The 14089-nt window shown below is 44.7% G+C and overlaps 1 protein-coding gene across 14 annotated transcripts in view; it reads right to left on the reverse strand.

The window, feature by feature from the left end:
- Positions 1-14089, reverse strand: part of CACNA1B (calcium voltage-gated channel subunit alpha1 B) — a 322441-nt gene that overhangs the window by 98484 nt on the left and 209868 nt on the right. For all 14 annotated transcript variants that reach the window (XM_064728143.1, XM_064728152.1, XM_064728150.1 and 11 more), the window contains 3 exons: positions 10951-11068; positions 7463-7530; positions 148-254 (listed from right to left, as the gene is read on the reverse strand). In XM_064728143.1, the coding sequence (XP_064584213.1) occupies positions 148-254; positions 7463-7530; positions 10951-11068 (293 nt within the window). The remainder of the gene's footprint in view (positions 1-147; positions 255-7462; positions 7531-10950; positions 11069-14089) is intronic.

Below are 14089 nucleotides of genomic sequence, written 5' to 3' on the forward strand. Positions count from 1 at the left end.
CTAATTAAATGCTCAGCACTGAAGTATTTGGCCAGAGGTGGTGCAGGAGGGCTCCCAGACCATGGGATGCTCCAGCTGGACAGACAGACAGACAGACAGAGACACTGCAAAAGGGAAATGCTCTCCCAAGGAATCAAAGGTGCTTACGCAGCTATGGAGATGTTGGCTGCTGACATGGGGCTCACTTCAGCCACCTCCTTGGCCTTCTGCAGGGCCAGCTTCTGGTTGGTGGCTTCCTCCATCTCCTCCTCGTCCTGAGGCACAAAAACAAGAGAAAATAGGGAATAAATCATGGAATAACAACAAGCAGAGCTCCTCTGGGGCATGGTGCTGCCACTGCTGGGCTGTAAGGACACAGGAATTTCAATTTAGGGCTGCAAGGATGCAGGAATTTTAGTTTAGGGCTGCAAGGACACAGGAATTTCAATTTAGGGCTGCAAAGACACAGGAATTTCAATTTAGAGACAATATTTTCAATTTAGAGACAGTATTTCCAATTCAGGGCTGCAAGGACACAGGAATTTTAATTGAGGGCTGCAAGGACACAGGGATTTCAATTGAGGGCAGATATCCTCACAAGGAGCCCCAGGTTTGGTGCAAGTTGAGGTGAGAATGGCAAGGTTTGGTCTCCTCTCAGCACACAGCAGTGGGAAAGGAGACTCTGAGGGAGCAGGAATGGGACAATTCCAGGTGGAATTCCCCATTTATCCCAGAGCTGTGTGTGGAACAACCCTCTAAAGCCAATGTCCTGCTGGAACATCTGCACAGGGCTCCTAAATCCTCCCTGACCTTCTGCCAAGGGGACTTTTCTGAAACAATAATAAAAAAATGATAGATTTGGGATGGTCCTGCTGCCATCAGTTATTCACACCCACCTCAGACCCCTGAGGACTAAGAAAACAAAAAATGAACCATATTAAATGTAGTTTAATATATAATAAATGTAGAGCAAAGGGTTCTGTTCCTGCTTCCTGCATATCCCTGGATCAGGAGGATTTTTAACCTCTGAAGATTGTACCTGGGATTTCTCTCTTTCTACCCAACATGAAAAGCACCACTGAAACTTAAAATTAAAGATCTTAATTTAAAAAAAATACAAAAAATTAATTTCAAAAATTCAAAATTTAAGAATCTTAAACATTGAGGCAAGAGCAAAACCCAAGGAAACAACCTGATTCCCCTTCAATGGGTACCAAGGGCAACTTTGCTGGAATTTTTAAAAAAAATTTCTTCAAAATAAAGTCAAAGCATGGAAGGATCATCACAGTTTTGGTAGCAACACCAGCATCTCACAAATCCAGGGGAAACCACACTGAGAGCAGTCCCAGGCTCTTGTGTCAAACTTCATGGAATGCACAGGTTCTGCCTCTGCTCTCCAGGCTGCTGCTGCAAGGAGTCACGATTAAAATAATGAGAGCAGACAGATCTCCAGCTTTGGAATAGGAAATTATAGAGATTTATCCACCCTGAATTCCATCTGCATAAACAGCTCCTCGCTCTGCCTTTGGTGCTATTTGCTTCCACTGAACTCATTTGGAAACTGTTTTATTTTTCTCCTTCAGAAGGAAAAAAATGTGGAAATTGATTTTAAAAATCATTACCATATAAATTTCTTCTTTTTTTTTTCTTTTTTTTTTCCCTTTGCAAATATTTGCAAGTCTATAACCAGGCCTGAATAAAAGACCTGCTGAGCAATTATACAAAGTCAATATTTCTCAGCTGCCAAATTCCAGCATTTTATGGATTTTTCTCCATAATTTCCAGTATTTTATTTTTATTTTATGCCAAATTCCAATTTATCAAAGCTTTGGGAGCTCATTGCAAACCAAGGATGTTTGGTTTAATCCTGGCCCCCAGCTCAGCCCCAGCTGTCCTTTCACCCTGCTGGGGTGGGAAAGCAGCAAAGCACCCATGCATTGGGATAAATTCAGTGTATTTGGGGAGGAAAAACAGAAAGTAATGAATTCCACATTTCCCACCCCAGGTTTTGCCATTCCCAGCACAGCAGAGCTCCCTCCATGGAGCAGACTGGGACAGACAGATGTGTTTGTCTCAGCTGTGTGTCCCCAGGTCCTTGTCCCCCCCAGTTTTCCCCCCTGGACTCTGTGGTGTAGGGGGACACAGTATGGGTGAATGAAGGTGATAAAGAATGTAATCTTATCCCCCAACAAGTTGCAGCTGGACCCTATTACTAAAGATGAGGAGCAGGCTGGATGATAACAGGCAACACCTGTAGCCAATAAGAACAATGTTATAAAAGAGTGGATTGGTGGGATCTAGAGTTAAATAATTACTGCAAGGACCAGGAACAGTCAGTGCTTAGAGGAGCTGCCTACAGGAGGAATCCTTGCACCATAATGAGAATAGAACTGTTGAGCTGTTTAAGACAACAAATGGTGACCCCGATGTGATTTGGGATGTGATTAAGGAAACATCCGCGTGATTTGGAAAAAAATTACTTCACTACTATGCTATATTGCCCTGTGGATTTGGAACTAAATTATATTTCCCTATGGATTCAGGGAAGCTAGATTTGACCACCGGATTTGACATATAACCCCGTGGATTTGGGGAAACATGATTTGGCTACTAAACTATTGGTAAAATATATCAATTACAGCTATTAGTGTTTATAAAATATAAAGATAAGCACTTTGTAAGCTATAAAACTGAACTAGCATTTAGGAATATATATATCTGTGCTGTAATAGGCTGTTTGAACACTTGTATAACTCTTAGTTCTAAATTAAATGTACAAATATGTCATAATGTAATTTATTTGAATATGTGCTTCTGGAAAAGCTGCAACTCTGTGGTTAAAAGAAAAAGGGGGAATTTTAGGGGGTCACAGAATGAGTAAATGAAGGTGATATAGAATGTAATTGTATCCTCCAATGGGCTGCAGCTGGACTCTATTACTAAAGATCAGGAGCAGGCTGGATGATAACAGGCAACACCTGTAGCCAATATGAACAAGTGGTATAAAAGAGTGGATTGGTGGGAACTGGAGTCAGATGGCTGCTGCAAGGATCAGGAACAGTCAATGCTTAGAGGAGCTGCCTGCGAGAAACCTTGAGGAGACAACACTGTGGGGTCACTGCTCAGAGAGAACAAAACATCCCAGAGTGGTTCCAACACAAATCCTCTTTCCCACACAAATCCCACAGCAGCTCCTGGTTTATTTTTTTAATTTAAAAAAAAATTAACTGTGCCCATCCCAATGCAGCAGAAATGTTATCCTCAGGACACAAGTTTTACAAGGAATAACACCCTAATTAAAAAATCTTTCAGGTTTTCCTTTCATCCTCCAGGTAAATTCAAATTATTTCTTCCTTTGAGGGATCTCCAGCAGCCTTAAAAACCAAAGGCTGCTGATTTTTCTTTCTCTGCCCCTAAAGCACCAGGTGCAGGTTTTAAAACCTCTTTTAAATTTGTGGTTTCTGCTCCATTCTCCTGGGTGTAATTCTGCTGGATTTCCATCCTGAAGGAGCAGCAAACGCAGCTGTTCCTCCCTCACAACCAGCTCAGCCCTCAGCAGATGTTTGCTTTGTAATATATCTGTGGCTCCTTCCATGCAGACATTGCAGATGACTCCAAAAATTCATTAATTTTTTTACCTGATATTTCAAATTCCAGCTCAAACTGTTACTCCCATTTCACAGATAAAGCTCTTGTCTATAAGGACATCCCTGGTTCATGTCCCTTTCTGTTTTCTAGAGCTCTAAATTTTAATTTAAATCAATTTCTCACAGGGTAAAACCCATTTTTGGTGCTACCCATCATGGTGTGCATCATTAAAACTGAATTTTCTTGAATATATTCAGCCAGTTAAAGCCTTTTCCATAGGAAGGAGGGGGATTTATGGATGCTGAGCTCTGGGTTTGGCCACTCCTTTCAGTCCAGAATTTCTGGGCATTCCTCAAGAATTTTATACAAATTTACATCAAATTCCCACATCCCTCATATATGTTTATATGCTTTTTCAGGGATCACTAGCAGTGTACAGAGAGGAGAAAACACTTCCTGCTTGGATATTTAGGAAAATAAAGCCTCACTTGTAGTGGGTTTACACTCCAGTTTAGTGACGATAAAGCAGGAGCTGCTGGATGTCACCAGAGACATTCTGCATGACCAGCAGTGAGATTTGAAAAGCAAATTTTGGGGGCAATTGTAAATTCTGCTCTGAATAAATGAACAGGAAGAAAATCCTGTCAATATGTTGAAAAAAACTTAAAGGTGAGGGAACCTAAAGTGATTGAGGAGCAGTCTCAGGAATCACTGAAAATTGGGTGGCAGAGCTTGAGTCAGTGCAAGGCCAGAACAGGAAGAGCAGGAGAGGGAGCTGGGAGCAGATTTTTCATAGATTGAAAGCAAAGGTGGTGATTTTTTTTTTTTCCCCACAAAAATGAGTCATTCCTAAGCTGGTGAGTTCTGTAACAGCCACAGGGTGATCAAGCTGCAGTTAAATATAGCCCCAGCTCTGAGAGCTGCTCTTACAGGTCACAGAGCCCAGAAATGGCCCAAATGCCACATAAAAAATCCAAATTAGCATCCAGAAGTGGGGAAAGTTGAGATGTTCCAGTCCTGAGGCAGGAAAGTTTTCTGCCTTCCCTAAACAGAGGCAATTTCAATTGCTCCTGGTTCTCCCACATTAAATTCAGCGCTGATCTCAATTAATTTCACAGAATAAATGTCAGGAGAGTCTCCTGGGACCAACTGACTCCTGAGTAACTTCCTTGTATCTCTGGGCCATTTTTGGGGCTTGCATGATCATATTTACTCAGCAGGAAATCCCTCATTCTCCAGGTATGTGTCTAATTGAATTTTAGCTTTTTCCTTTTCTTTTGAAAGCCCTAGTGATTTGGCGGGGGGGGAGGGTATAATAAATAAAATTAAACTTAAAAAAATCCCCAAGAGAGTTTTTGGAGAAGCTTTATGATTTGGCAATGCTGTTGAATCCATCAATATTTAATTAGACTTTATAAACATCCCCAAAGTCAGGTTTCTAACCCTCCCTGTCAGCTGCTGAAATATTCACAAGAAAGCACTTAAAGGATTAAGAAAGAAGGAGGATGAGCTTCATTATCCAAGAATTGTGCTGGGCCTCATCTCCCCTCTTTGCACATGCATGGGATGCCCATAAATCTGGGAGGATCTTTGCCTCCAGGCTGGAGATTTCTGTGAGCACAGAAACAGCTGAGCTGCTGAAAGGGGGAAAAAATTCCCATTAAAAAAAAAAAAAAAAGGAAAAACTTCTAAACAACAGAGTAACAGAGACACATTAAAGACAGCCATGAGCAGCATTTTAAGAGAGGAGGGATGCAGAACACAGAGTTGGAACAGAAAATAAAATTATAAAAATTTATTTATAATAAAAAATTACTTATAATAAAATTATTTATAATAACAAAAATATTTATAATAAAATTATTTATAAGAATGCTATTTATAAAAATTCTATAATAAAATTATTTAGAGCAACAGTATTTAAAATAAAATTATATATAATAGAAAATATTTAATAATTTATATTATATAAAATATATATTAAATAATACTGTATATTATGATTTAATAAAAATATTTTATTATTATAAATATCTTTATTACAAATATGATAAAATGTTTGTAATAAAATATTTATAATAATAAAAATATTTTTCACCTGGGGGCCACCAGGCTGTTTGGAGGGTTTGTTGGGAGAAAGCTCCAGAAAAGCTGGGAGTTGGAGCCAGTCCTGCAGGAAAAGGGGAGATGAGAGAGCAGCTCAGCCACAGCAAGGATGTGGTTTTTGATGGGAACCTTTGGCTGGTTTGCTCTGCAGCAGCTGGAGGAGGGTGGGAAATGTGAGGAAGTCTCGGTGTCCCTCAAGTGTGGAGCTGCACTGGGGACCCAAAGAGCCAAAAATGTTGGGAAATCTTGAGTGCAGCAGTGCCAGATCCACCCCAGAGCTCAGCACCAACCCTGAGCACCACATCTCTGTGGCTTTTGAGCAATTCCATGGGGTGGTTTGGGGTGCAAAGACCTCAAAGCCCATCCAGGACACCTCCCACCAGCCCAGGCTGCTCCAGCTCCATCCAGCCTGGCCTTGGCATCCAGGGGCATGGACTGCTGCACCTTTCCCTAAAAATAAAAACCACCTGTGCCTGCTGCTGCCTCAGCTCGTGGGCAGAGAGCTCTGCCACTGGCAGGAGGAGAGAAATTAAAGTTTTAAAACACAACCAGCCCAATGGGGTCATTGTGACTGATGGCAGCAGCACAGGAATGGGTGAGAAAAGCTAAAAATGTGCAAAAATCCCTTTAATTCTCCTCACAAATTCACCTGAGTATGCCAAGAAATCAAAACTCTGCAATAGCCCAAACACCAAGGGCAACAGTCACAACCCTGGGCTGAGCTGTTCTCAGTGTAAACATTCTCCAACAGAAATCTGTGTCCACATCCAGAAAATTCACACCAGTGTCACTGCCATCCTGTCACTGCCATCCCCTGCCAGGACCTGGCTTTGTGCCTCCGATTTCTCTTACACCTGGGGAGAGGCAGGAATATCCCAACATCTCCCCTGAGTGCTCACAACAGCCTCTGCAAATTCTTTTGCCTGGAGCTGATTGGAAAATTTTAATTCTTTAATCCATCACCAGCCTCAGCAAGGTAAGGGACACAAAGTTGAGACCAAACTAAACACAAAATATTCCCTGCAAGCTGAAATAAAGAAAGCTGCAGGGGAATGAACCTCTCTGCAGTGCAAGCTGCTCACCAGAGGGGCAAAAGCAGCATCACAATGCCTGAATTTGCTCCTGGGCTTCCAATCAGCCAAAAAAACTTAATTGGTTCTCCTCTGCTCTTGGAAACAGAAAATATGAGATGAGATGAGCAATGCCCACTCTGGGATAAAGCAAATACAAAATATTCACTGCAACCAAAAATAAAGCTGAAAGGGAATAAACATCCAGGTGCCTCTCTGCAATGCAAAGTGGTCATCAGAGGTGCAGCAGGTGATGCCTCAGGCTTCGATTTTCTATTTTTCCCATTCTGTGCTGCTTTAGTGTGAGGGTCTGAGCTTCATATGAGGGCATGGTGAGCTCTGTGCACAGAGCACAATTGTCTAAAACAATTCCTGCTCCAGCTGGGCACCAAGGACAAATGATCCAAATCTCAGCCCAAGAGCACAAACACCGTGGGCTGAAGAGAGAAAACAAGGATGGGACTTCATAACATAAAGATGTAATTGGACAATGAACTGCAAGATGCAAATGGAGCAGAACTTATAAAAATGCGAGATCTCATGACCAAGCTCTCCTTTGCTCCCATCTTGGAGCCACCTGGGTGCCCTTCAATAAATCTCCACTTTATTCCCCTTAACTCCATCTGGCCTCTGTTCCAGCTCCTTCAGGCACCCCAGGGGACAGCTCAGGGTGTCCCCCTTGCTTTGGAATTTACAATAAAATGCAGTGTCCCACCTACCTTGGTCAGCTCCTGGGCGTTGGCCAGGTTGTCCACAGCGATGGCCAAGAACACGTTCAGGAGAGTATCTGTGGGAGCAGCTAAGGAAAAGCTCTTCACACAGCACAGGAGCAATTGTTCCCTCCCTGCTGCCCCTTTTTCCCTCCTCAGTTTTTTATGGATTGATCTCTGGAAGCTTTGCCACCATTCCCAGCTCACCCACCCTGCCCAGAGCTGGCCCTGCAGGGCTGGACACACATTTGTGTCCCCAGCACCTGTCTGCAGAGGGGACAGGACCTGAGGGGTGCCACCCCATCAGAGGGGCAGGGTGGGATCCCCTGCTGCCCCCAGAGGCACCACAGCCCCTGGTTCTCCACCCCTCCAGCCCACAAATGCAGGTTTCGGCCTCATTTTCCCCTCACGCAGATTTCAGCCTCATTTTCCCCTCATGCAGATTTCAGCCTCATTTCCCCCTCTTGTTTAAAAGCACAACCACTGGAGCTGCAGGAAATGGGTCATTTTAAGCCAACATTTACATTTTTATACACACAGAGCTGTATAAAGTCATGGAGAACATGGAGAAGTGAATCTCAGGTCGTTGCTGCTGGGAGGAAACCATCCTGGCTTATCTCACTGGGGTCAGGGTGGCAATGGGGCACCCCAGACCTGCCCCAGAGCAGCACACCCAGCCCCATTCATGAGCTCTGCTGATAAAACAGCCCCTAAGCCCAGCCCAGAGCCCAGCTAAGCCAGGGCAGAGCCCAACCCAGGCCTCTCAGCAGAGCTCTGCATCCCATCCCTGAGACACAACACTGGCCTGGAATTATTTATTCCTCTTTTACTTTCATTTTTCCACTTCATGATTTCAGCTTTTGCTGAGTTTATTGTTGTTATTCCAGCCTTGTGGCTGCAAAACAGCCCCAGAGCAGCCATAAATCAGCTGCCTTTGCATAGGGAAGGAGGGCAAGCAAAGCAAGGAGAAAATGTGTTTGGCTCTTGCACATCACCTGGGGACAGGAGAGTCACTCACTGCAGAGCTCTGTTTGCTCCTCCAGGTAGGAATGTGCACGGGAATGGTTTATAAACCCACTGAAAGGACTGCAGGAGATTTAGGAAATTAATCCAGGTGTTTGCAGGAGGCTCCAGGAGAGCTGGAGAAGGACAGGGATGGAGGGACAGGACACAGGGAATGGCTCCCACGGCGAGGGGGTAAAGTTTTGAGGGATTTGGGGAAGGAATTCCAACAGTCTGGAAACACTTCCAAGCCTCCTATCAGGGAATAAGTGTCCCAGAAGTAAAACTGCCTCCCACACCCTCTGGAAGTGGCTCATGTAACACAGGCAACCCCTGGAAATGGAATGAATTTCTTTTTATCAGATCAGCCTGGCCTGATCCATTCCCAAGCAGACACAGTCTGGCAGACTTGGGTGTTTCTGCCCCAAAAAAGGTCCCTCAGCCCTCTCTGCAGGGATTCCCAAATTTCTCCCAAACTCCAGGCTCTTCTCTCTTCTCAGGCTGTGTAATCTGGATGAGGCAGTGCCTGGAGCCAGGAATCATCTCCTGCCTGGCACCTGAGGGCCAGGGAAGGGCAGCATCCTCCAGGCAGCTCCTGCTTTTCTTTTCAGGCTCCTCTGCAGTTTTTCTTGGAGTTTTTTTTCTTTTCCTTCTTTTTTATTGCCTCAACAGATGCCTCAATTTATCAATTAAGTGGATAACAGTGAGCCCAGGCATGGTGTAATTTCCTGGAAAATGGGCCAAATCCTGTTGTTACTTTAATCATAAAACTTTCATTAAACCATTTCTGGTTCCACACAGACTCTCTGGAAATGGAAATGTAACATGAGACACTTCCCACTTAGAAAAATAAACTTTTCCTTGCTGTGATCCATTGAAAAAGCAAATTATTCCCTCTCTCTCTGTGCTCACAGAGCCTCACCTGCAGCAAACTCATCCCAACCTGCAGGACTCAGGGAGGATCAAAAAATCCCACCTGGCACATCCTTCCTTCCTCAACGCCCCAGTGATGTCCCATGGAGCTCAAGGAGCCACCAGCACGGGGCTGTGGGCAAAGGGCATGGCAGAGGCACTGGAGATGTCTGGAGGAACTCAGGAAAAAGAGCCCTGGATCACCTCAGCTGCAGAAGGGAAAATAAGAGAGCTGCACCTGATGAGATTTAGGGAGAAGGTGGGTTGTTGGGGAAGATGAAACAGGGAAGCCTTACAAATTTGATTGCCTGGCAAAAGATTTTGAGAATATAGAAACTATAAGTGAGATTGAAATGAAAGCAAGCTTTGAGATCCCTCAGTTACTGAACAACTGGAAAACAATGGTGTGGCCAGCTGAAGGTGATCCCCTTTTGATGGAACAACACCCTCTGCTTGCAGACAGGCCCAAGGGTCAGAGCAGACCCTACAGCTTGGCAGAAGGGGCCCAAAGAGGAGTTTGTAGGGTTTAAAATGTAACACAGGATGGTAATGTAGTGATTCTTACAGGCTGTATGTAAATGCTGTAGGATTTGTATCTTGTACTGGATTGGTTAGTGAGAATCAGAATCTTGAACACAGAAAAAGATTTATTGTATTGTAATGGGAACCTTGCTCTCTTACCCTTTTACTCTCTTTCCCTCCCATCCTCTCTCCCCCTCTCTTCTCTCATTCCTGCTCTGAGCTGTGTTTGGCAGCTCCCAGCAGGGCCCTGCACCCAGGCCCTTTGCAATAAACCCCAAGTTCCAGACCTGGCTGCAGAGATCTCTCGTCTCCATCCATCCCGACTGTCCTACCCCCCGATGCTCCTACAGTGGGTGAGGTGAGGTTCTCACTCTCCAAATCCCAAATCCATGGCAGGGGCAGGAGATCCCCTCCTCTTGAACATGACCTGCTCAGCAGGGAGAAGTCCCCTCTGAATTAAAGGTGAGGAAGGGAATTCACGCCCCGCTCCTCAGGAACGCTGGGGCTCAGCAGCTCACAGGTGAAACATCCCTCCCTCAGCTGTGCTGTCAAGCCTGATTACAGCTTAATCCCATTTCCAAATGCCAAGCCCAAAGGATTTAGAGCTCTCCCTCCCTCCCTGCTCTCCTCTGACCCAGTTTTGCAGAGCCTGGTGTTTCTGGAAGGGCCGTGCTGCCTGCTGTGAGGAGATGTCTGAGCATCACTGCCATGGCTCCTCCAGGAATGGGATAAATCCTTGGGGACACTCGTGTGACAGGCACAGCTCCCACTGCCTGCTCTGCTCCTTATCCTGCAGGACAGAGTTCCAGCCCAGCCAAAGGGCTGGAGCACTGCTGTGCCACCCATGGGCACCAATGTCATCGATGGCACCTTCTGTCCCCTCCACTCCAGCTGCAGCAGCCCATTTCTGCAGGAACTCTTTCTTGAGCCCCAGTATTTCCCCCAGTTCATCCCTCCCCTTCTCCTGCATCTCCAGCCCAAACAAGACTCCAAGGAAAAGAGGAATGCTGGGACTGTCCTAGAGGATCATCAGGACAGTGGCACCAAGGATGGAAGGATACAGTTACCAAACAGCGTGAGCACGATGAAGTAGATGGAGGAGAACATTCCGGAATGGACGCCGCCCTGCGACTCTATCCCGTGGTACATCACAGCGTTCCAGTCCTCGCCCGTCAGGATCTGCACAGAGCAGGGGGACACAGAGGGTCACTCACAGGAAGGGTCACTCACAGTAAAGGGTCACTCACAGGACAGGGTCACTCACAGGAAGGGTCACTCACAGGAAGGGTCACTCACAGGAGAGGGTCACTCACACAGAGGGTCACTCACAGAGAGGGTCACTCACAGAAAGGGTCACTCACAGGAAGGGTCACTCAAAGGAAGGGTCACTCACAGGAAGGGTCACCTCTGATGCCAGCAACGGGGGCTATTTACAGACGCGAATGAGACAGGGCTGCTGCTGAAAGCACCGTGAGCTGTTTTATTTTCCAGCATCAGTCTCATTGCATGATTATGACAATGAGAAGATGCCAGCAGCTCACATTCTAAGCAGCAAACCAAAAAACTTTATGATACAACTTACTTTATAAGCTTCTTGACCAAGCACCAAAAGCCAAAGCACATTGACAGTAGTTCTATCCAACCACTATAAGCACACGTACCTTTGGTTAAAACAATGCTTGCTTATTTAAATACAATACCTGCTTGTGAGCCTTAAAACACAACACAAAGAGCTCCATTATTAAGCTTTAACCTTCCTAATATCTTGCTAGATAAACTTTCTGCAGCTTAGAGAGCTATTCTGACAAGCATTAATACACACACCATTGTTCTATTTGCCCTTGCTTTTCTACACTTTAAATACTTTTTCTGCTGACCTATCTCATGGCTGCTGCTTTAGCTCTACTCACAGTTCTGCTGTATCTAAAGCCTACATCTTGCAGCTTTCCCAAAACCCTCTAATTTTGTAGATTCCCACAACCTCATCACTCTCTACAGCTCCCTGCAAGGTGGCACCCACAGGCAGGGTGCTCTGACACTGACCCACAGCCACACACTGGCACTGCTGAGGGCACACCCTGAGTGCTGTGTCCAGTTCTGACCCCTCAGTTTGGGAAGGACCTTGAGGACCTGGAGCACTTCCAGAGGGGACAGCAGGGCTGGAGAGGGGCTGGGAGCACAAACCCTGTGAGGAACCCCTGAGGGAGCTGGGGGTGCTCAGCCTGGAGAAAAGGAGACTCAGGGCTGCCCCCATCACTGCACAGCTCCTGAAAGGGGCCTGTGCTCAGCTGGGGCTGGGCTCTGTCTGCAGCAGCACTGACACAGCCAGAGCACACAGCCTCAAGCTGTGCCAAGGGAAATACAGGTTGGATATCAGGAAAAAGGTTTTCACTGAAAGAGAGATAAATTTCTGGAATGGCTGCCCAGGGAGGTGGTGGAGTCCCCATACCTGGGTGTGTTGAACAAAGTCTGGATGTGGCACTGGGTGCCAGGGTTCAGTTGAGGGGTTGGGGCTGGGTTGGATTCGATGATTTTGAAGGTCTCTTCCAACCTGGTCATTCTGTGAACTCTGTGAAAGGCAGCTCTGGGCGAGCCAGGCTGAGCAAAGCCACCAGGGAATATCCCTGGGAAATAAGGAGCAAAACTCTGGAATTCTGGGCACATCAGCACATCCTCTGCCTGCCCCAACAGAGCCAAGCAATGACCACTTTTAGTGCATTAAACATCAGCATGTGAAGATCCAATTCCTAAACAGGAAGCTGTCTTTGGGTTTAGCAGGTGAAAGAGAAAAAAACCTGCCACTTTTTTTTTTTTTTTACAAAAGCAAGGGAAAAAGTGTCAAAGTTTAAATGGACTTGCAAAACGTAAATACTTCACAACATAGGATACAAACAAGTAAAAAAAAATTAAAACTATTGAAAAAGGAACAAGTTATTTAAATGTGTCCAATTTTGATAACTGCTGGGTAAATAATTCAAAACAGAGTTTACAAAAGAAAACTAATTGAAATTTGTCCTAAACTTAAAGCTGCTTTGGGAGGGTCAATTATTCTTACAGTTAACTTCAAAAAAATTGGCTCTGAACAGTCTAAAAGCAATAAACTTAAAAGGACTTAATCTTTCATAGTATCCAGGAGTTAAATGTATAAAACAAATAAATTCATTTCATAATAAACAGTTCCTAATTTTCTTGTAATTTTGACTTGAATTTATAATTTAAAAACCAAAACATGTAGTATTAAATTGACTAAAAAATAACTAGCTCCTGGTTACTATTCTTTTAACAACTTAACTTTTCATTAACATTAATACAAAATTGTATTTTGTTAATACAATTACAAAACACCCAAAACCAAAACTGAAAAAAAAAAGAAAAAATAAAACAAAAAAACCAAAACAGACAAAAACACACACACAAAAAAAAAAGAAGATAAAAAGTGCTAAGCCATAAGTATGCTGTAGTAATGGAGTTCCATGTGCAGGATGCTTGGAATGACTGCAAATTCCAGCCTGCAAACTCCAGCCTGGCTGGCAGCTGCTGAGAGAGGAAATTTCTGGCTGCAGGGATGGTGCTGATGACAGCACTGGGCAAGAGTGAGTCTAGACACAAGGACACCCAGTGCAGACACCAATTCCTCTCCCAAATGCACAATTCAGCCTCAAATAATTCCAAAATCAGGATTCAGACCCAACAGTGCTGGAGCTACTCTGGATTTGCACCACCGAATATGGAACAGGGCTTTGGGCTTTCAAATCTGCCACTCAATTATGCAGAGTATTGTCCACAAATGTGCATTCACAGAATTTCCATGAATTCACAGCTGCTCCTGCTTTCTGGGAATAGCCATAAAGTGATTTCTGATCACACAAATATTCATGGAAAGGGCAGCCACTGGGAACTTTTCTATTTCCAAGCAGACCAGGATTTGCAGGTATGACTAAGTGCAGCAGGGTCTAGGTTCAAAATCCAACTTTTGGATTATTTAGGAGTGGAAGAGTGGAACAAAAAGATCAAGTTTAAAAAAAAAAGAGATGTTTTATGGGGCTTTTGCAGAGAGATAAATAATCTAAACTGAGCAGCCTGCTTGGAGAAGCTGAGGATGCTCCCTGAGGCTCTGGAAGGAGGAGCTGGTGTCCTTCCCACTGTCACCCATCAGCTGCAGGAATTACTTCAGTAATTAGGGAGCAGCCTGAAGGATCC

This window comes from Zonotrichia leucophrys, chromosome 17 (genome assembly GCF_028769735.1).
Source record: "Zonotrichia leucophrys gambelii isolate GWCS_2022_RI chromosome 17, RI_Zleu_2.0, whole genome shotgun sequence".
Lineage (NCBI taxonomy): Eukaryota > Metazoa > Chordata > Aves > Passeriformes > Passerellidae > Zonotrichia > Zonotrichia leucophrys.